The 21,121-nt window shown below is 39.9% G+C and overlaps 1 protein-coding gene across 1 annotated transcript; it reads right to left on the reverse strand.

The window, feature by feature from the left end:
• Positions 1-912: 912 nt before the first annotated feature.
• npffr2 (neuropeptide FF receptor 2) lies at positions 913-12,919 on the reverse strand. Its single transcript, XM_022765729.1, has 3 exons — positions 12,592-12,919; positions 4,710-4,809; positions 913-1,765 (listed from the first exon to the last, which is right to left on the reverse strand). Exons 1-3 carry the CDS (start codon positions 12,917-12,919, stop codon positions 913-915), a joined length of 1,281 nt encoding a protein of 426 aa, XP_022621450.1.
• Positions 12,920-21,121: the final 8,202 nt, after the last annotated feature.

The following is a 21,121-nucleotide window of genomic DNA, read 5'->3' on the forward strand; positions in this document are numbered from 1 at the left end:
ATGGGACTGATATGTCACTCTTTACTGATTGGCCTGTCAAAAAGGAAACAACTAACATTAACTCAATGTCAGACTAAGTAATGAAGGAGAAATTCAGGCTCAGATTGCGTTCAGAGGTAGGTGGGCTACTGCTTTGTAATCAGTGAGACATGCTGCTGCATCGATGATGTAACAACAAGTGAAAAGACTTAATCAGTTCATCGTTGGGTGATTGGGTGGTTTTTCTGTTCATGGTTTGTTTTTTGTTTTTTTTTTCACCTAATGTGCTACTCTGCAAGGAAATTAAATGTAATTCTAAATTGAGTGGTTACTTTTACTTTTGAAATCTGCTCTGCAAACATCACAGTACATACAGTATGTCTGATGCATCTTTATACATTTTTACATGTAGTTTTCTCAATGAAATATCAACCAATCCTAATTGATTAATTATGCATTGGACAGTGAGCGCTTTAAGTCTTCCCTTTTGTAGATTACAACAACACAACCTGCTTCCATTTTAAACATGGCACAATATGCGCAACATACACTGTGTGCCTCTAAGGTGATAAATAAAGATTAACAACCAAATTGAATCTTCTCTTTTCAGATTGGTAATTGATAAATATTCGGTTTAGTCATGTATGTATTTCAGGAGCAAACTTGGCTGCGTTTAATGTTTTTTAATGGTACAGGACAGTCACAAGGATATATTACTGCTAGTGTATTTTCTCCCAGTTTGTTTTGTGCTTTTGTCTTTGTCTGTTTTTCTTAACAGTATTAAATTGCCTTGGGTAAATTACATATAAATGTCAGGTTCTAAAACCTGTTCAGGTGAGCCTTGCAGTTTACTTATGCTGAATTGTGAGGGAAATTTTCTTGAAACGTTAACACCTTTGCTTATCACCTTGAAGAATGATTCCATACGTCGCCTCAAATAGACACTGCAGTTACACCCCCGCTACTGCAAGATGCCTTTTCCAGGTCCTCCATGACCAAGTCCTGTTGAGTGACGTGGTTGAGTCGCCTGGAAGTGCTCTTATCCAGGCTGTTGAGAGAAATAGGCTCCAGAGTGGTTTGTACATTGTTGGCTGGGAGCACAGAGTTTCCCTGCAGCCTGTGTGAGTAGGGTTTCCTCCGCTGTCCGTCCGCCGTGCACAGGCTGAACTTGAACACAGCTTGAAATCCGCTGCGGAAATTCTCATTGAAGAAACCGTAGATGATGGGGTTGACGCTGCTGTTGAAGAAGGCTAGCCAGTGGGCAAAAGGATAAATGTAAATGTTGATGATTCTGTACTGCTGCTCAGTCAGGCTGGCATAGTCGCTCAACATCATGAGGGTCCACAGAGGCAGCCAGGAAAGGATGAAAAGCAAAGCAACTATAAGAAGCATTTTAATCACCCTCTGCTTTTTCTTTGACACAGTGTGGCGGTTGTCGTGGCCCGGCTTCCCTCCTGTTGGGACTGCTGTTTTGAAAAGCGTAATGCCAATCCGAGCGTACATGATCACGATGAGAGAGAGGGGGGCAAGGTATATATTTGCAAACAGGACAGTGGTATAGATCTTCCTCATCTCCTGGTTTGGCCAGTTCTCTCTGCACCAATAGAACGGGCTCGTTTTGTTGTCATAGCCCAGTAACACACGAATGGTTTGCTCCTTGGTCACTTGTAGCATCACCCCAGAGGGACACATGATGGATATGGCCAGAACCCAGATAATGACTATTATCAAGGTGGCTGTGGATATGGTCAGCTTCTGCTTGAAGGGGTAGACAATGCATCGGAATCTGTAAAAGGATTAAAAAAAGACTGAATAAGGGAGTTGTATGTAAACAGTTAACCTGATTTTGAAAATGGCTTTTCCACTGGAATTTGAGTGACAGTAAAAAACATTTACTTCAAAGACCACATTATATAACTGGAATGGCACTCAGGAGAGTTCATACCTCCACCAAGACTCAAAGTTTGTGAGCTGTAAATATGTCTGATTTTTTTTACATCAAGATCCAAATATTATTTCCTGAGAAATTGCTAAAGTATTGAAAAACGCCCAGTCACACAATAGAGAGGAAAAAACAAATTCCTGGATCCGTGCCTTTTAAACCGGATCTGCACCAAAATTTTACGAGTTCCTATTTGACCCATGTGCTCATCCCTCCATCAAGTCTGGTCTAAATCAGTTCAGTACAGACAGACACAAGTGAAAACATAACATCCTTGTTGGAAGTAATTAGAGTTAATGTAACTTATGAAGGGACAAATCCAGGCTTTAATCACACGGAGCGGCTGTTGCCAAAACCCTCAGGGTCATAGACACTGTATAAAGGATGCACATGCTGAGAGTAGATGTGCAGCTCAGTATTTCTGAAATGGTGCCGAACAACAAAGTGAAAACAAATACAAAATCAGACTTGGCTTTAGAATTACACATTATGTGCGACTGCTGCTCTCTCTCTGTGTGATAGACTAATATTCAGAACACTGACTGACTGTTTGTGCTTAATTTCCTTTCTCCCCACTCTAGAGTAATTTGTACTTCAGATCAATGTCCACACAAGAGAGCCATAATTAACCCGCCCACCACTGAAGCCTTGAAAAATGCTCCTCCTACACTGCTTCTTCAGGGTCTTTTCTTGCCCGCCATTGTATGAGATGTCTTACCGTTTGCTTATGGAGTTGACACTTGCATATGCACACAAACAAATGCTTCAGCAGAAAATGTCCTCATGCAAAACACAGGAGAGTGTGTGTGTGTGTACAAACATTCATACGTATGGCTGCTGGAGTGTGAAAATGACTTCCTGCATGATACTGAACTCTGTGAGTTAGTCATCACTTTCAGACACCTAATGAATGAATGAATAAAAATTGTCAGAATGAATAAAAATAGACGTATTTATATGTAATATGACCCATTCAAGAATATAGATGTATCTAATTATTTAACATTTTAACATTCAGCATTTAATAACCTCCCAACTCTGTTGACCAATCAGAAGCATCTTCAAACAATGACGTTATCCTGTGAGCTTATCTAGACAGATGTAGCAACGGTAGAGGAAGTGTTCAGGTCCGTATTTATAAACACTTCAGTACAAACTCCAGCATTCAAAATCTTGCCACTGCCGATAAATACAAGAGTAAGAAGCTTTTTGATGTTCATATTTAATAGGTCGCACATGCACATACACACTCTTACTGATTGTTTCACACTATTCCACTGTTTTACAGGTGATGTGCAGCAACGTGTCGCTGAAGAAGACTAGAAGACTGCTGGCAAGTACACATGGGTGTAAGTAAATCAGAATTTTAAATCTGCTTTGCAAATGTTTTATGAGGAAGGAAATAGATCCAGCATGATTCCTCCAGTAAATTAGCAGAAACAGCAGGGGAGGAATGGAAGTCATTACAGCTTAGAGAGGAGATGAGATGTTTGAGAGGAGGTGGATCAACTTGAGGCTTAGTTTGACAAAAGAGGCATGCAGACACTTTCACACACAAATGATCAGTGATTGATCAGTGATAGTCAACTAGATGACTAGTTGGTGTTAGTGATGTTTAAAACACTCGGGTATTAAGTCTCTGTGATGCCACCATACTGTAGTGTTTGGATGGTATGATTTCTAATGGTATGATAGCTGCAGGGTCACATTGGGATTGATGCTCAAATTAGACTGCAAAGTGATCTGTGTATGAATACACTCGCCAAAGGGGTACAAGAGTGATATTTATCTCCTTACCCATTCAAAACAGATTCTAATCCTGTGACTCTGACTTTAGGATGTCAAGGCACTTCAAACTCCTGTCTGTCCTTTCCAGAGGCGCAGGCACCCTTTGGTGATTTTTCAAATTGTGACGTCGCTGTACGTCTAGTGTCTGAGGACTGGGCGATGTCAAAATTTCAGCTCTGTCAGTTTTACAGCTTGGAGAGCTGTTGCCATCCTCTTGTCCCCCACAATGTCCTCTAACTCCGCTGCGTGTGTTTGTTTGCTTGGCTTCAGTGGTGGCAGAAAACTATGTCCCCACTGTGAGACTTTGAGGCCTCCTCCAGTGGTTTAGAAAGAAATTGAGCAGGATGCCTGTTGTCATCTCGATGAACAACAATGAGGCAATTCAGCATGTTTCTCCAAAGTACCAATTAAGGCTGGCAAAGCTGTGCAATCCTGCTCAGCTCATTGCAAGACATGTACATCTGAACTTCATCCTCAAAAGCAATCACACAGTTTAATCAACATCTCTGTAAAATAGTTCCAATAATAACTGAACATTATAACCTTCATGATGGAGGATTTATTGCAGGACTTCTTGTATTAGACTGCAATACATTTAGCTAGGTGTACAGAATAAACTACCAGTTGAGGGTATATTCATAAAATAAACTAGGGTCATTAAAAAATGTACATATTTTAAGATTATGCTACGTGGGTCCATTAATATGAATGCATTAATGGAAACTTTAAGTTTGAAAGTTTAATTTTTTCTTTTGGATGAAAACTCTCAGAAAAGGCAGTAAGTGAACCTTTTAACCCTTAGATTTTATAACATTTTATCACATAAATGAATAGGTGTGCGCTGTCCAGGTGCTCTCTAGTTTTATGTTGGTTTTTTTGGAGGGGGGGGCACATAAAGCTCTTTTTTTTTGAGGTGCCCTTTATATATGAAAGATGCTTGGAAAAGGAGGTGTACTGTGATATTTTGTGAAGCAGTAATGGTAAAATACAGCCACTCTACCTGTCAACAGCAATAGCGACCAGAGTGAAGACGGATGCTGACACAGAGATCCCTTGAACCATGCCACTCATTTTGCAGACCAGGCTCCCAAAAGGCCATCCTGTCGACAGGAAAGATGCATTCAGCTGATTTACCATTGAGACATTAACTTCAGATAGACAGCATGATAACTGTACTATATGCATTGGATTTAATATCACTCACAAATAAATCGGTTTACTGGAGGAGCTCAAGGGATTTGCGATAATGTCACATCTGAGTATCTTAAGCGGGATCAATCCTTTCTTTAGCAGTACTTGATCAGTGCTGCTGGTGCGTTGTAGCACAGCTGTGGACAGCGTAGGTGTCTTATTGTGGGTGACTAAAATAATCACAGACTACAAGCTGCCATCAGTATAACTGCCGATTTCTGTAACCTGTACTTCTGCCTAATCATACACTTTTATCACAAAGGTTGACTGGGGATGAAAAGCTTTCTGAAGTTCATCTTGAAGATGTACCAATGAGTGCAATTTTGTCCGAATCAGTCTAAGAACTGTAATTGACAGCTACACAAACATTTTCTTTAATGGACAAGTCTTGTATGTTCATAATAAAACACTATTAACTATAAAATAATTAGGTGAAAGTCTCTCTCTCTCTCTCTCTCTCTCTCTCTCTCTCTCTCTCTCTCTCATTTAATAGTAAGACATTGGTTTTTAAAATGGTGGATGGAATCTAATGAAAGATGCTTACAGTTGCATTATGGGAATTGTAGGATCAAGGCTTTTTGAAGCCTGACCTATATCAGGAACTTCAAAATGTAATATCACAGCCTCTGCAGTTTCAATTTTGAGTCCCACAGCTTTATAGAAATGTGATTCTAAATGGCTGGATAATTTTTTTTTTTCAGGAAGAATTTGGTAGGAATATAATATATGATCCTGCTAAGCAGGATGAAAATCCGCTTTGCATTTTTTACCTTTTTATCGAGACGTTTTATGAACATTAAAAAGATCCACATTTTATACCATAATGTGGCCATAGTACACTGTTTTGGTTCGCCAAGTGAAGCAACAGAGTAAAGAAAGATGTTTGGTTTCATATATTATATAACAACCCAAACACAATTATTGGCACCCTTTTCATAAACTTAAATTAGTTCCTCAAACAACAAAAATAAGACTCACCTGTGCTTAATTTTCAGTGTTCATATGACCTGAATTAACCAATGATTGATGGTTTTACTGCATAAAAGGGAAATGACTGGTTGCAGTTTCTTTTTCTCAATGGTGAAGACGAGAGCTGCCACAGAGCATCAGAAATGCTTCTATCAAAAAACATAACTCCAGTGGCTACATGACAATCATCAAAGATCCTGAAATCCCTGTTTGAACATTTTGTAATGTTACCATGAAGTTTCACAGTTGGAAAACTGTCAAGACACTTCAAGCACATGGCGCTCAGAAGAAACTCTCGCGCTTCAGGCTGACCTGGAGCAACCTGGAGTCGAGTTCAACCCATATCGTACACTGCACACTAAACCAAGTAGGGCTCCATGGACAAAGCCCAAAGAGGACACCAATAATGAAAGAGAGGCACAAAAAGGCAAAACTAATGTTTGAAAAAACTTTCATAGATGAGCCAAAGTCTTTCTGGGACAATGTTGCATGAACAGATAAAACCAAAGTCAAGCTTTTTGGGAATGCAGCGCATCAGTTCGTAGGTGACGAAATGAAGCCCATAAGGAAAAGGCTGAGGTTCCTATCATGCTGTGGGGCTGCCTCTGTTGCTGAAAGGCATTGAATGTATCAAAGGATGGATGAAATCAGAAGAATTTCAAGATACTTTATATTGAAATGTGTTACCCAGAATCAGAAAACTAGGTTCTATGCAAAGGTCTTGGGTCGTTCAGCAGGACTACAACTGAAAGCACACACCAAGCAGCACAAAAGAACAGCTTCAAAGGAAAAGATGGAGTGTTTTAAACTGGCCAGCAATAAGTCCTTATCCAAATCCCATTAGAAGACCTTTTGAAGAGAGAGGACTCCTGCAAACCTAAAGAGCTAGAGCTTCAACACATAGCAGTGGATGAGTGGTAGAAACCACCAGCAGATGGGTGCAAGATGCTTCTAGATGGCTACCAGAAGTGTTTAGAGGCTGTCGTTGTTGCCAAACCTTCTGCAACCAAATATTAGTGAAGGGTGCCAATACTTGTCTGGGGTAGATTTTGTGTTTGTATTATTTCAGTTATGCAATTTCTTTTTCCTTTTGTTCAGTAACCTTGGACATTTTAACAAATATGCAGTTATTTGATTCATTTGCTTTTTTATTTGAATGCTGAAAATGCTTACTTAAAATTATTTATTTATTTATTTATTTATTTATTTATTTATTTATTTATTAAAAAAAAAAAATCTAAAAGGCTTGAATTAATTATAACAAATGTTTTTCTTTATCACCATGAGCTGCTGCATCATGACGTGAGTCATTTTTGGCTACAGTCACTGGTCGTCTCCAGCCAACGCTACAGTTACAGAAAATGGCGGCTGCAGCAGAGTCTGACCTGGTTAGGTGCGAAAGTTTCCAAAGACCCAACACTTCAGAAGTTTGGGAGTACTTCACATTATCACAAAACAAAAAGGTCTAAGGATTTATCTGTAAAACAGTTGATAGATTAATCGATTAGAAAACCAGTCGTCAGTGGCAGCTGAACAAAAGTTAGCAGTGTTATGTGCAGTCCCATTGCCCACAATCTAATTGATTGATGTTGAATAGATGTAGACAACACTTGGGTCGTCTTGGCGCTTTCAGATGCAGATGACAACCTCCCCCTCATTGTCAACTAGAACATTATGCACTGTAAACATCCTAATGGTACATTAGATGAAAGCTCTCTCTGACAGTTGCTGAATGGTAATTGTCCAGTTTTAACAGAGCTTACCACAGACAAAGTGACATCTGGTTTTCATTTAAACTATAAACACAGACAGAGACAGAGGGATACACACATCACATCCCTGATAAATATATGATGAAGATGTTTAAAACTTTTTTCAAGGCACTGAAGTCTAGAAAACTTTCAATGACTAAACACTAGTCCCTCTGACTGGTGTCCTGTATTCAGTTGACAGCTCGGCATCACTGTCCTGTTGATGTGTGATGTGTAACCCGGTCAAACATCATTGGCTGTTTAAGTGTCCCTCACCGCGCCACTGAAGAACACTGCACAGCATGAGGCTGTCATCACAAAGCCATAGGGATGTTGGTAGAGGGCGATGAGCCCAGCACAGGCCCAGTTTGTGATTGACACAGTGCTTTGTGTTACAGCTGAGTGGGTTCAATTTTCATCTCTGTGACACCAAGTCTTTTGCCCCTGCTCTCGGAGTCTCTAATGTGCTTTTTTTGAACGCATATTTCTCTGTTTCTTTCACTCTGGTCAGATTTGACAAGAACTGCTCTGAATGTTGTGCTTCTAGCAGGATCTCCCTTTGCAATCAAAGAACGCTTTATTTTAAAATCTATGAACCTTGGCTTCTTCATCTCCTTCCCTGCAGGAAGGTCTTTCTTCTCCTGTTTCTCACTTCGGTCAAATGGTTAGCCATAAGAAAAACTGGAGTACTTCCAAATCTTCTGAGTGCCAGTCAACTGGAGTGATAGTAGTACTCTCCCTCCCCCTCCTTCCTCTCCGCTAGACCACATAACAGATGAACAAATTACAGTACAACAAACAGCTGTAAACAGCTTTTTGCTAATCTCTTAATATTGCTTTAAAGATCTCCTTAAGATGCATTTTAACATGAAAAATACTGTAAGTTGCATAATGGACAATGACTGGCTTCCAAACCAGTTTTGATGTCTTGAAAACCATCTTATAGGTCCACACCATAAACTCAGATTTGAGGTGAGCAGAGAAAATTTCCCTCTTAAACATACAAAAGTGAATACCTGCTATTTTTTGTCATTATTTATTTATTTTTTTGGGGCTTTTTATGCTTTTATGATAGCACAGTAGAGAGAGACAGGAAATGGGGAGGCAGAGAGAGGGGGAATGACATGCAGTAAAGGGCCGTCCGATGCGGGATTCGAACCGGAGCCGACTTCAGCGAGGACTATAGCCTCTACATATGGGGCGCCTGCTCTACCCACTGTGCCACTCGACGCCCCCTTTTTTTTTTTTTGGGTCATTTTTGCCAAAGCAACTTACAATAAGTGCACCAAATATGGGCTAGCTATCATCAAAATTAGAAGCACTTCCATCCCAGACAAGCACCTAGAAGCATGTTCGGTGTTATAGTAGAAGTGCTTAGGTTTTTTTTTTTCCATCTGACACCTGTTTGATTGCTTCTCAAATTGCACTTTCACTGCATCTTTTTCCTCCTCCTTGTAATAGCTGAGTAATATTTTTTGCAAGAGGAAAAGTGTAGAGTAGCAAAGTGGGCAGAGCTGCAAGTTCCAGAAATATTGTCCATATGTGAATCTGTGTTTGGACATTTTCTTACTGTTAAGTACAAAATCAATGTTCTGTAACATGGAAACACAAACATTTCCATTAATTGGTGTTAATAAATTGGATGCTTACAGTTTTGGCAGCCATGGTAATGTTGACTGTAAAGCAAATTTTCTTATTTGCTCATCTGTGGAACTCTGAAGAAGAGATGGAGCATGCAGCTTCCACCCAAATATAATCATATCAGTATTTAAAATCTCAGTTCAGATCAACACTAAACAAATAGGATTTTAAATTTCTTCCTGGTGAAGCCTTCAGTGCCTCAGAAAAAGTTTTAGGCCTCTCTCACTTTTGTTGACAGTTTCTGCACTGACGAGCTCTGGCACCTGAGGGACCTTTAAACTAGACACATGCTGTATTTTGGTTTGAGTCGTGATCAGTTGAGTTGGTCACAGTTCAACACCATTCGGAGGAGCATGGATGCATTTTGATTCAATAGACTGACTTTGACCAAATGTTTTGTCACTGCAGTCTGAATACAAAATGACAAAGTGCCTGAAATGAATTGTGAAGGAAGGGAGCAGCTTTCATTCTTATTTACTTCTGGTGGCCTACAAGCTGTCCATCATATCTGAGGATTTAATTTGGAGTTATGTCATTGCAGCAGGGATTTAATCATACAAAGCACTCTGCCAGCTGGATTTTCCCAAACTCCATGTCAGGGTCTGACCTCTGCCTGATTTAGACAATAACTAGAGACCATCTTGTGTTGGGATCACACCAGCCGTGACGCTCGTCAGCATGTTGACGGAGTACTCAGTAGTTATTACTACTTTAATACATGAGTACTCAGTAGTTATTACTATTTTAATACATGAGTACCCACAGTTATTATTACATCATTACAAGAGCACTCTGTAGTTATTACTACATCATTATATGAGTACTCGGTAGTTATTACTACTTTATAACTATATACTTGGTAGTTATTACTTTATGACATTAGTACTCCACAGTCATATCATGACAACAGTGCTCAGTAGTTATTACTACTGTATTACATTAGTGCTCAGTACCTATCTTCGATCTCGGTCTTCATTTTGATCTCAGCTACACTCCTGTCAGACCTGTCACCTAGTCGTAAATAGAACTGATCTGTAAACTTTTGGGACTAATATTTTGCTTGGTTGTGACACAGACATACACTATAAACATCTGCCTAAGTGCTCGAAAACCACCTCTGGTAGTTGTACCGAAAGTTGGTGTTGTTCACAACCACATTTTGCCATCACACACACAGTCTGGTAATGACTGTTTTTTAATTGGTGTGTAATTACCTATTTGATAATAGTAAAATGATCTGGAGGTGAATAAGGCAGTTTAATTGATCCACAGCCATCACATCAAATTCTTTTGTTGTTCAATTGAAATTCTTGTGCTTAACTACAGACACATTTTTCCAGTATGTTTTCAAGATGTTGGATCCAGTTCAAAGTCTTTTCAAAAAGCCTGTGAATACATGGAAAGAATTTTCATTCAGGTTAATTATCTTGAAAAATTGATTTTTGGTCAGTTGAAAGGAAATGTGGATCATGGTGAATTATTATGTCTGGTTTTAAAAACAAAAGATCGAGCCTTCCCTTAAAAAAAAAAAAAAAAAAAAAGCATTGCCGCAACTGTAGACAGCTTCTGCATGAAGAATCTAAACTCTCAGCCACTATCACTCCCCTTGAGAGTCGCTCATGTGAGATTTGTGTCATCTAAAGCCAACTGTCAAGTTAAATCAGCACAATATGTAAAAAGCCCTGGTCTTATTTATGCATGCAGGGAACACCATCGCTTCCATGATACAGTAAATCACAACTTCAGCCTCTGGGCCGTCTTTATTTTTGACCAAAACAGGCTGTTAAGAAAAAAAAGTCATGATGTTCCCATGGTTCATTTTGCATGGGATGGCCTCCACTTACACCTTTACTGGCCCACATTAATGCAAGTCCAATCTGAAAAACAGGGGCAGCCCAGGAGTGAATGAAATCATATCAGTGGTTAGGGATTAGGGATCAAGATTAATCAAAGGATTATCAAGGCTAGCAGCCCTTTGAGGCAATAATGCTTCATTACACACTACAACAACAACATTATTGGCTAGAGGACGAATGGAGAGAAGACTAGATATTTATCAGTAGTGGGCAAAATGTACAGATAGGCCCGAGGGTGGAACCATAGGAAATTTCGAAGGGTTTATCCTCTGTAAAGTGGCCATTTTAGACGACTGTTTATTTGAATTTTGCAATTTATAAATCACAAAATCAACATAATCCCCATCCTTACCCTGCTCCCCACCCCCCCTGCATCCTCCCCAGGTGAGCAAAACAGTGACATCAAGCTCAAATAAATACATACCAGACACACCTCATTCGATGGACACAATGGAGAAAAAGAAAGGAGCAAATTAATAATAAAATAAATTACAGTGGCCATTTTTGGACGACTCACCATATCAAGCTCGTCTCTACAAATGTTAAACATGGCTCAGTTTTCAACAGTCTAAGCTTGACTGTCACATTTACTTCATCAACTCCAGCTGTTCTTAGGTCCAGCTGTGCTTCAAGATGAATGCTCACGTGTTCAGGCTATACCAATTAGCAGTGTTACCATGATGGAGAATTAATTTGTGTTGAGTGAAATTGACATATGACACATTATGTCATGTTTTTTTTTTTTTTAAATCTGAACAAAAGCTTAAGAATAAAAACATATTGTGGTTTTATGGGGGGTTATGTGTCTGACTGTTTCTTGGACTTCCTGAAGTTTTGTCCAAACTGACTGTGAGGTTGTCAAGCAAAAAGCTTAGACTTCAGCCGTTTCCTCTTGTTTCCAATCATTATGCTAAACCAAGCTAACAAGTGTAGCCTTATGTTTGCCATACAAAGGGGTGAGTTCTGGTTCCAGGTTGTTGGTTACTGCTGATGTTTGCAATAGAAGATCTGGTAATTAGCAACATTTACAGATAACACTTGTCTTGTTAGCAGGCTATGTTAGCATTAAACACAAAATACAAGAGGTTGACAGATATTAGATCATATTTTTTGAGGTGAGGTCATGTTTTGCCTTAAGTGTTAAATGTGGAAAATTCAACCTGTTGGTGGGGCTTAATGAGTCAGAAGATCACCAAAATCATTTGTGTTTATCAATGTATTTACCAAATTTCATGGCAATCCATTGAATAGTTGTTGAGATTAAGTCACATGTTAATCAGGGATATCTTTACCAAATGTCATGGCAGTTAATCCAGTAGTTGTTGAGATATTTCAGTCTAGACCAAAGTGTTCAACCAACCAACTGTCCCTGTGACCACGCAGCCAGTTTGGCTAAAAGATTCCTAGATTTGACATAAGTCATAGTCACACACATAGTAACACAATGGAAGCCTCTAATTACTGGTCTGCTCACCTGTAATTATGTTGTCAAGAAGTGTTGTGGGCATACAGAAAATCCCAACCAGGAGGTCGCTCACAGCAAGGTTCAGAATGAACAAGTTGGTGACAGTCCGCATGTTTTTGCTCCTCAGCACGATGAAGCACACCACTCCATTCCCCACCATGCACACGAGGAAGATCAGCAGGTAGGACACGATGAAGATGGCTGCCGTGGACGGCTGATGCAGGTAAAATCCAACATAGGTGATGTTGTTCCTGGGTATGATGGACTCCAAGGAGGAGTTGTATAATGTCCAGTTGTCATAGGGTTGAGTCAAGTTGGTCTCAAGTCCTTCGCTCATTTTAAACCTGAAAATTGAAAGACGAGCAAATGTCATCAAGGTGAATCAGCTTAGTTTCCGGTGCAGCTTGAAAGAATGGCATATTGTTAAAGGCATTTCATTCCTTCAGGAAAAGAAGGAAGAAAACAAAACACAAGTTCACAAGGGTCAATCTGTGCAGGGCAAAATTTGTGACCATGTGTTGCCACTGCAGGCGCACTGAGAGTGTGTGCACCAGAAAACTTGTGGATGTGCACTGTATGTATGTATGATTTTATTTAGGCTTAAAAATATGCATAATTGTGGGGGTGTGGCAGCTTTAAGTGACAGGTGGGTGCCATCACAGTCTGATTCGAGTCATTGAACGTGACCTTGGCTGTGTTTGTGGTGCTGGTGCCTTTTTGAAGGATTTTTCATGCAAATATTGGACTAATGGCTTTCTGTGTGTGAAATGAGGAAGTCTGTGCTCCTCTGCGTTTTTTGAGGTGACTGAAATTCTAGTATTTTATTTAAGTTAACACTAATTAGTTGCTATTGGTGTCTGCGCTCACCATACCTGGCTTGTTGGCTTTGCTCGTCAATTAGCTAACTAGCCAGCAGATGGATAAGCCTTGTGTAGTCTTCGAGCAAGATGCCCAGGTATGCTAATAGAGGAGTTTGGTGGAGTCGGGCGGAGCAGTCCACTCTGAGCCATCTGTTTGTACAGTCTATGGTGTGTATGGGTGCTTGCTGTGCACACTCGCACGCCATGTGATATCTTCACTGCCATGGCTCAGTGAGTTATTTTTGGCCTCCCGTTCCTGCTTTGCGCTCTACAGTGCGTAATTATCGTCGCTGCTCTCTGTTAGCAGCAGGTGTGTTACGTGAGTGGAGTGTAATGGTTTCACCCTGACCATCCGGACCAAGCTTGGAGCAGCAGAGGGCCAGTTTTGTTATTTTATCTTTTAAATGAGTAAATAGTGGAGCTGTCCGTTTCATTACTTTATAGTCATGTAATAAATATACTATATCAATTAGATGTTAATCTGCATGAGAAATAAAGAAAAAGGAAAAGTTATCATAATATTCTGCTTATAGTGATCAATTTGACCGGGACATGATCATTACCAGCAGTCACAGCCTCAGCTCTTCAAGCATTTCTTCCACTGTAAAAGTGCTTCATGTATGAGAACACTGACAACTTAAAGCCAATAATTAATTGAGCCAGTAAGATCTACGATAATATGACATGAGCTTAATTAATGTGATAAGAAGAGAAGCACATACTGTTGAGCCTTTCAAGCAGATGAGTCTGTTAGACTACAGCAGCTGCCTCACATGGGAGGGAGAAGTAACACAACTTATTTTAAAAAGTGACATTACAGTGAGCTCGCCTCAGCACAGAGATGAATAAGGGTTCAAGCTTTGTGCTATAATGAAGTTCAGGAGAAACAAGCGACTGAGACAATAAATCGATCTTTCTGCTCCAGCGTCGGTCTGTGATGTTCTGTGCATTTCAGAGTTTCTGCTGTATCTCACGATGAAGTGCTGTTGTTCTGCCCACTTTACCCTCAGCCGCCCTTATCTATTTCTCCTTAAGTTAGTGATTTTCCATATTTCCTTAAATGACTTTGAACACCCCTCAGAGCAGGAGCTTTCCTTGCTGCGTACGTGCAGGTGAAGAGAGTGCAGGAACAGCAGCAGAGTGAGGTTGTTTTTTTGTTTTGTTTTTTTTTTCCCCTTGAGAGAAAACCGCAAACAAGAGAGAGCAATGCCGAAGTTAGCAATAGATCTCCTACTGTTTTATAACTGAGCACCAGTGGAAGATGGTGAGTGTAGACAGAAATACTTCCTCTTTGATTCTGATGGTTTGCTACCAAAACCCAGTGTTTACGGAGGTTAGAGTTGAAACTAACAATTATTTCCATCATTGATTAATCTTCCCTGAATTGCTCTGCAAAATACCTTTGACGTCTCTTCAGAGCCCAATATGTTGACTTTTAGTTGCTTGTTTTTTCCAAAGATACGTGTTGATTTTATTTTATTGATCACGTAAGTTAAAGTAAACAATCCTTTAAAACTGAGAAGCCAGAACAAGGGAATGTTTGGCAGCTTTACTCGCAACAATGATTTAAACGATGATAAATGATAAAACAAATTGTTTCAGCTTTGGTTGAAACACTGACATGAACTGCAATAATCTGACAAGTGCAGAAATGATTGATGAATAGATTAGTCGATCTATAGAAAATTTAATTTTGAGGATTAAATTATCTTTCAAGCCATTTATTAAGCAAAATATCAAACAGCTGCTTCCAGATTCAGAAATGTGGATTTTTTCCTGCCTTCTGTGGCTTAATGTAAATCATTTTTAATTGTAAATCAAATACCGTTGTATTTTGGGCCAGTTTCACCTTGGCTGGTAATTTTTTAACTTTTTTTTTGACATGTTGATTGATTCATCAGGAAATAAATACACACATTGATCTTTTGCAGCCCCAAGTTTGATCTATTGATCTTCTTTGACTCATTTCAGTAGCCTTTTATAAATATTCATGTTCCTGTTTCCATGCTATGGACCAGAACCCATTAAATGACTGATGAAAGGTCTCCATGCCACAAAGTTTTGTGGAAGCTTGTTTTAATTGGGTTTCTGTTTACCCCTGGAGTGTTTAGTATGCACTGTCAAGTAGTCAAAGCCTCCATTACAGCCATTAACTCTACTTGTGTAGTAGTGACTAACATTTAAATAGTCTTATACAGGAATCTGAAAACACTGTATTCTGTTCACACAATCATTTTCTTATTCACAGTATTGTCTGGAGTCTTTGTAAAAAGCATGTTATGTCTGACTGCAGTGCAGCTCCACCGGAAACTGACACATCCAGACAAATAAGGAAATCGTTGTTGTTTACAAGTGGACAACAAAAATGGGCCCCAATGTAAAATCCATCTCCTTCCCTAACAGCTGTTTCTGAGGTGTGCAAGTGTTTTTAAAGTGGGTTTCCTCCTCTAAGCTGACAGCGAATAAACAGCTGCGACAGCATCTACCCGTGAAATTGTAAAGTGCAGATTTGCATCAGATAAGTGTCGCTATTGTGATTATGAATCCTGCTCATTATGTAACTGTAATCATGATTGTATATTACTTCACTCTGCTTGAGGACTATAGCAACATAGAGGTGAAAACATTTAATAATTTGTTGTCAAGACACGGCGTTCTGGGATTCACTGAAGTTTGCGCTGTAAAATATTTCTCTCCTGATTATTTAACAATCCCTCCTTTGTGACGGATGCCAATGGAAATGTCTTCGAGTAAGAGCCATTTTGGCTCCACGTCACTGGCAGTGATAAACCACAGCTGGTAAAAATCCCTGTATAGGCTTACTGACGCTTCCTCTGTGTGAAAGAGCTGAATAAAAAATAAATTTGAATAAAATATGACTGGGCAAATATAGGGCACGGGTGGCTAATTGAAGGAACAGAGGAAGTATGGACTGAAAGCTCTTTAATGTTCACCCAACTCTGTGGTTTTAATGACTTATTTATCAAAACGTAGATGTGTTCTGATGGTCTCTGTGGGATGTGGAGAATATGTGTAATAATTGAAGCTGTTTCAGAAGGACTAAGGTGAGGTTAGACCGATTAATACTTGATAATGATACTTTCAATCACTTCTTTTTTTTTTTTTTTTTTTTCTTGGAAACCCCAGTGATCATAATATAAAATTTAATATGATCCCAGACGTGATTAGATGGCCTTAGACTGAAATATGCACGAGCAAGAACCCTGACACAAGTTATCCAATGTGAAACTGTCACCAGAGACTTGCAAAATGCTTTTTGACTTTATTCAGCACAAAAGGTCTGAAGTGGAATAATTTTCTGAAAGCAATTTTATGCAGAAACTTTGTCTAATTCCTGTCATCTCAGACAGAAAACTGAAGACCAGTGCCAACCCACAATGTGATTTGTGCATCCCCCAAAAGATGTGGTGGGGCCACAGCATCCCTTTTAGATCAGATTTTTATGCCTCTGCACCGGCGACAGACATGGCTGAAGGCATTATGTTTTGGGGTTGCACGTCTGTATGGATGTCCGTCTGTCTGTCTGTCCCATTCTCATGAAGGCGCTATCTCAGTTACACCTTGAGGGAATTTCTTAAATTTTGTAACAAACATTCACTTGGACTCGAAGATGAACTGATTAGACTTTGGTGGTCAAAGGTCACTGAGACCTCATGTTCATCCCGTTCTCGTGACTGCGATATATCAGGAATGCCTGGAGGGAATGTCATTACATCAGGCACAAACCTCCAAGGATGACCTGTTTAGACATGAGGTCAAAGGTCACTGTGATCTTGGCCATAACTCAGTTTATACGCTAATAATGACAAAATAGACACAATACCCTTTATTCAAGTCTTTCAAAGTCTTTCCAACATATAGGCTGTTATGAGTGTGGACAGACATGGGTGGAAACTGCTTGATGGAGGCACACAACTGCGAGGCAGAGTCTAGTTTTAGGATTTGATGACTAAGAAGTTGTGAGATTCATCCCCAGATCACCTACAGTATTTCCCTTCATCTTTTTCCTACGCCATGTCGTCAGATTTGGTGTTGACGCTGGGTCGACATGGTTTCAGATGACATCTTTCTGGTCAAGCATCAAAGATTTATGAGTCCGTATTCCATCTGTCCATACACCAGTTTAAAGATGGCATGTTGTTTTAAAATGGGGAAGAATTTGGTTTTCTTTTCTTTGGGAAAGGTTTTAAATCAGTCAAAAATAAGTCATAGATGCCTTTGCTGCGTTTTTATGATAATTAGCAAATGTAAAAGTTTAACACATTCTCAACAATTTACAGTTTTAGAGAGATACAATATACTGTACCAGATTGGTGATGTTGGTGTTCAGGAGCTTGGTTTTACCGAGGCAATGCACCACACTATTTCTATATTAATGCAGGGTGTGCACATGGTTATGTAATAATACATAATAATGTCAAAATCTGTGCATTGATTGTATCGGTCAGAACTGATAAAGACTGGAAATAGCTTCCTTCTCCTCATCCATTTTTTATCTTCACTAGAATCAGTGAGTTGCTTCCACAGTCGAGCTGATGGACGTTCTCACTCACAGCTGGTGATTTTTTTTATTTTTTTTTATTACAGTTGTTTGACCGAGGAGAAATCATAGCAGTGTGGCATTCTTGCTCACGCACAATGTCACTCTGTATTATTTGGTAAAATGTGCCGACTCCTGAAAGTACAGCCACCTTCAGCCTTTCTGGGCTTTTAATGGAAATCATTTGTGTCCAGTAGAGATGTAAATGTGGTTTCTGGAGCCCCCCCCCCACCCCCCCCCCCCCCCCCCCCCCCCAACCCTGAGAGGATTTCAAAATTCATTGGGAGCAACGCTAACTAATTCTTCATGCCTCAATTCTTCATGCTGAAAATTAAACTATTGGAGCTTCAGCACTTTTACCCCTGGTGCCTCATAGTGGTACGACCAGTTGTCCAGGTTCAATTATAATTTTTTTATCAGAGTATGAATCACATGTAGCATAAGTCTGAAGGTGGAGGAGTGGAGGTTAACATGTTGTATTACATATTGATTCAGAACTGCATTGATCCAGATATTATCTGGATTAAGATTTGCTTCACTCTCTCTTAATGAGAGATTTATTTATATATATCTATATATATATATATAGATATATCTATATATATATCTCATTAAGTGAGAGTGATATATGTCAGATTGGAGGGGTATGTAAAAAATATTACAGCAAGCCACCAATACTAGAGGTGACCAAGTCATCTTCAAATTCAAACAATTCATTGGTCCACAGAGATGATGATCTGCAAAATATTATTATTATTACTATCTTATGTTCTTGGAATTTGAAGTATTCATTTTTGCAATGTTGAAATTTAAAGTAAGGGATGTTTTACTTTATTGTTCAGGATGTGTGTTGGGTCATTCAGAATCTTCTGAGCTTCCCTAAGCACACGTTTATTTCTGGTGATCAACAAACATTTGCCTGTTCAAGATAAACTCTACAGGGACTTAAACTAATCATAACCTCATAATTTAAACCTTTTTAGTTTAACCTCATTAACCAACTATCATACCCTTTTCATTATCGGTCATATGACCAACGTCACTGCAGGCCTGAGGGACCTCTTTAGTCAACAGGGTTGAAAGGGGAATCCGTCAGCTATGCACTTCTCACGTCACGTAATCACACAGTATATTAGTATCTCTAATATTACAGCACCTACAACAGGACCTGAAGCTGTTCGTTTATCCCATAAATCATTTAACCATGCCCCAGAGACACCTCATAACATGAATAATTTTCACACCAGCAAACATTCACATTTGAACATTTTTGCTTCAGAAATCACTTAAACATCTAATCATTCACAGAAATTCTTTTTGATTACCGCTTTGAGAAAATCACATCTGCAAACAAGAAGCATACTAAGAAGGAGTAGGCTATAAAGCCATGCCAGCGGCTGTGTGAGGCTAAATGCTAATGCTGATATTTAGCAGATATGATTTATCCTGTGTTCATCAGCTTAGTTCAGTGTGTTGAAATTAAACGTCAAAGCAACTCATCCAATAGTAGTTATGATACTGAGATGATTGCCTTCTGTCAGTGATGGAAAATAAAGTGCAGCTTCTAACAAAAAAAAAAGGGAAACACCAGAGAAATCCCAGGATTTGCATGTTTAAACCAACTATCCCACTTTGATTTCACTTCATAGTTTTTTCTTATTTCGTATCAGGTTTGATGTTTCGTGTTGCTGCATGTAATAGAATAACCAATGTAATTACAGTACATGTAGCTGCTACCCTGAGCATGCCTGTCTTCACTGTGAGATATTTCCCATCTTCCAGCTTCACAGCCTGCATGACATAATGGGAGAGCAGCGGGTGTGTAGAGGCTCTCTGCATGGCATGGACAACACAGTCTTGTTCAAGGTTGATGTGATAAATGAAAGCCACCAGAAGATGAGTGTTTTTTTTTTTTTAAAACAACACTTCTGTTCATCATTCCCCCAGACCACCCTCAGGCAGGTTCAGCCCCCAACCCCACTGAAACTGACACACACTGTAGCTACGCCCCTGATTTCTCCTCAGCTGCATTGACGGGAACACACGCAAACACGAATTTATTTGGTTGCGTCCTCCCCGTGTGAACCAAGGCGAGGTAAAGACCTAAGAAAACATGCTTATGTATCGTGTGGCAACATTGCGCGCCTTGCAATCCCTGCAACTTCACATGTGCTGGTGGAAAAGAAACTGCTACCAGCTCTATTTTACTCTTGATTGATCTCCCCTGCTCGCAACTTTGTGCATCCAAGTGCGGGAGTCTGAAGTTGACGCAGACTTGAGGGGCTGACAGGTAGAAAAAAAAAAAAAACCACGCATGAATGACTGCTCCTGGACAAAGAGTGTCCTGTGTACAAACGGAGATCGGTGCACCAAAGCGGAGAGAACTGGCAGGATAGAGAGGATGACAGGCGCGCACCGAAACATTGTCACTGACCTGAAAGCTCTGCGCCCTCGCAGCCTGATGCAAGCACGTAACGAGCTTTAACCACAATGAAGTCCAACTCAACTTTAAGAATTCAATCAGAAGAGAAAATTAGTTTTTCAACATTCACTTCACAGATAAATATTAAACCTGTGTTTCCTGGCGTTTCATGGGTTGTACATAGTTTCTTTCAGTAAATAACGCCAGTAAAATAACTTGTCTTACCTTGGTTTATTTCAAATCAAGCGGACGACGGGCTGTGAGGAAAAGAAAAGTAAAAACCGTCCACTTTCCTTTGACTAAGGCATACGTAGATTAAAAACAGAGGAAAATACACAGACCAGAGTGGGGGAAAAAAAAAGTCATGTATGTGATACTGTTAACAGCATCAGTCCGGTTTCACGTGCGTCGCTGGTTGGGGCTTCATGTGGCACAGGACGCGCTCAGCCGGCCGCTCAGAGCGCAAGTGGAGGATTTACAGCCGGATCCGTCCGTATTTGATGCGTGACGTCGGGACTGAAGGGGGTGGGATGAGAGCTAGATGAACAGGCTAATGGTTGAGTGATATCCCCTCTGATCTCTTCCAGCTGCCGCCTCTGAAATGTCAAGACTATGGCTTTTAAAAAGTCTGACGTGATGGTGAGAGTGCTGGTCACAGATGGATGTGAGCCGGCGCAGCGCGCTGCTGCTGCACAT

This window comes from Seriola dumerili, unplaced genomic scaffold (genome assembly GCF_002260705.1).
Source record: "Seriola dumerili isolate Sdu_G_001 unplaced genomic scaffold, Sdu_1.0 BDQW01000733.1, whole genome shotgun sequence".
NCBI classification, from domain to species: Eukaryota; Metazoa; Chordata; class Actinopteri; order Carangiformes; family Carangidae; genus Seriola; species Seriola dumerili.

Bases quoted from the DNA above. Each gene is read 5' to 3' on its own strand.
- npffr2 (XM_022765729.1), bottom strand. From the start codon at position 12,919: ATGAGCGAAGGACTTGAGACCAACTTGACTCAACCCTATGACAACTGG. The intron at 4,810-12,591 runs GTGAGCAGACCA...TCCTGTCGACAG, and splicing joins TCTTGACAACATAATTACAG to GATGGCCTTTTGGGAGCCTG. The intron at 1,766-4,709 runs GTAGAGTGGCTG...ATCCTTTTACAG, and splicing joins GTCGCTATTGCTGTTGACAG to ATTCCGATGCATTGTCTACC.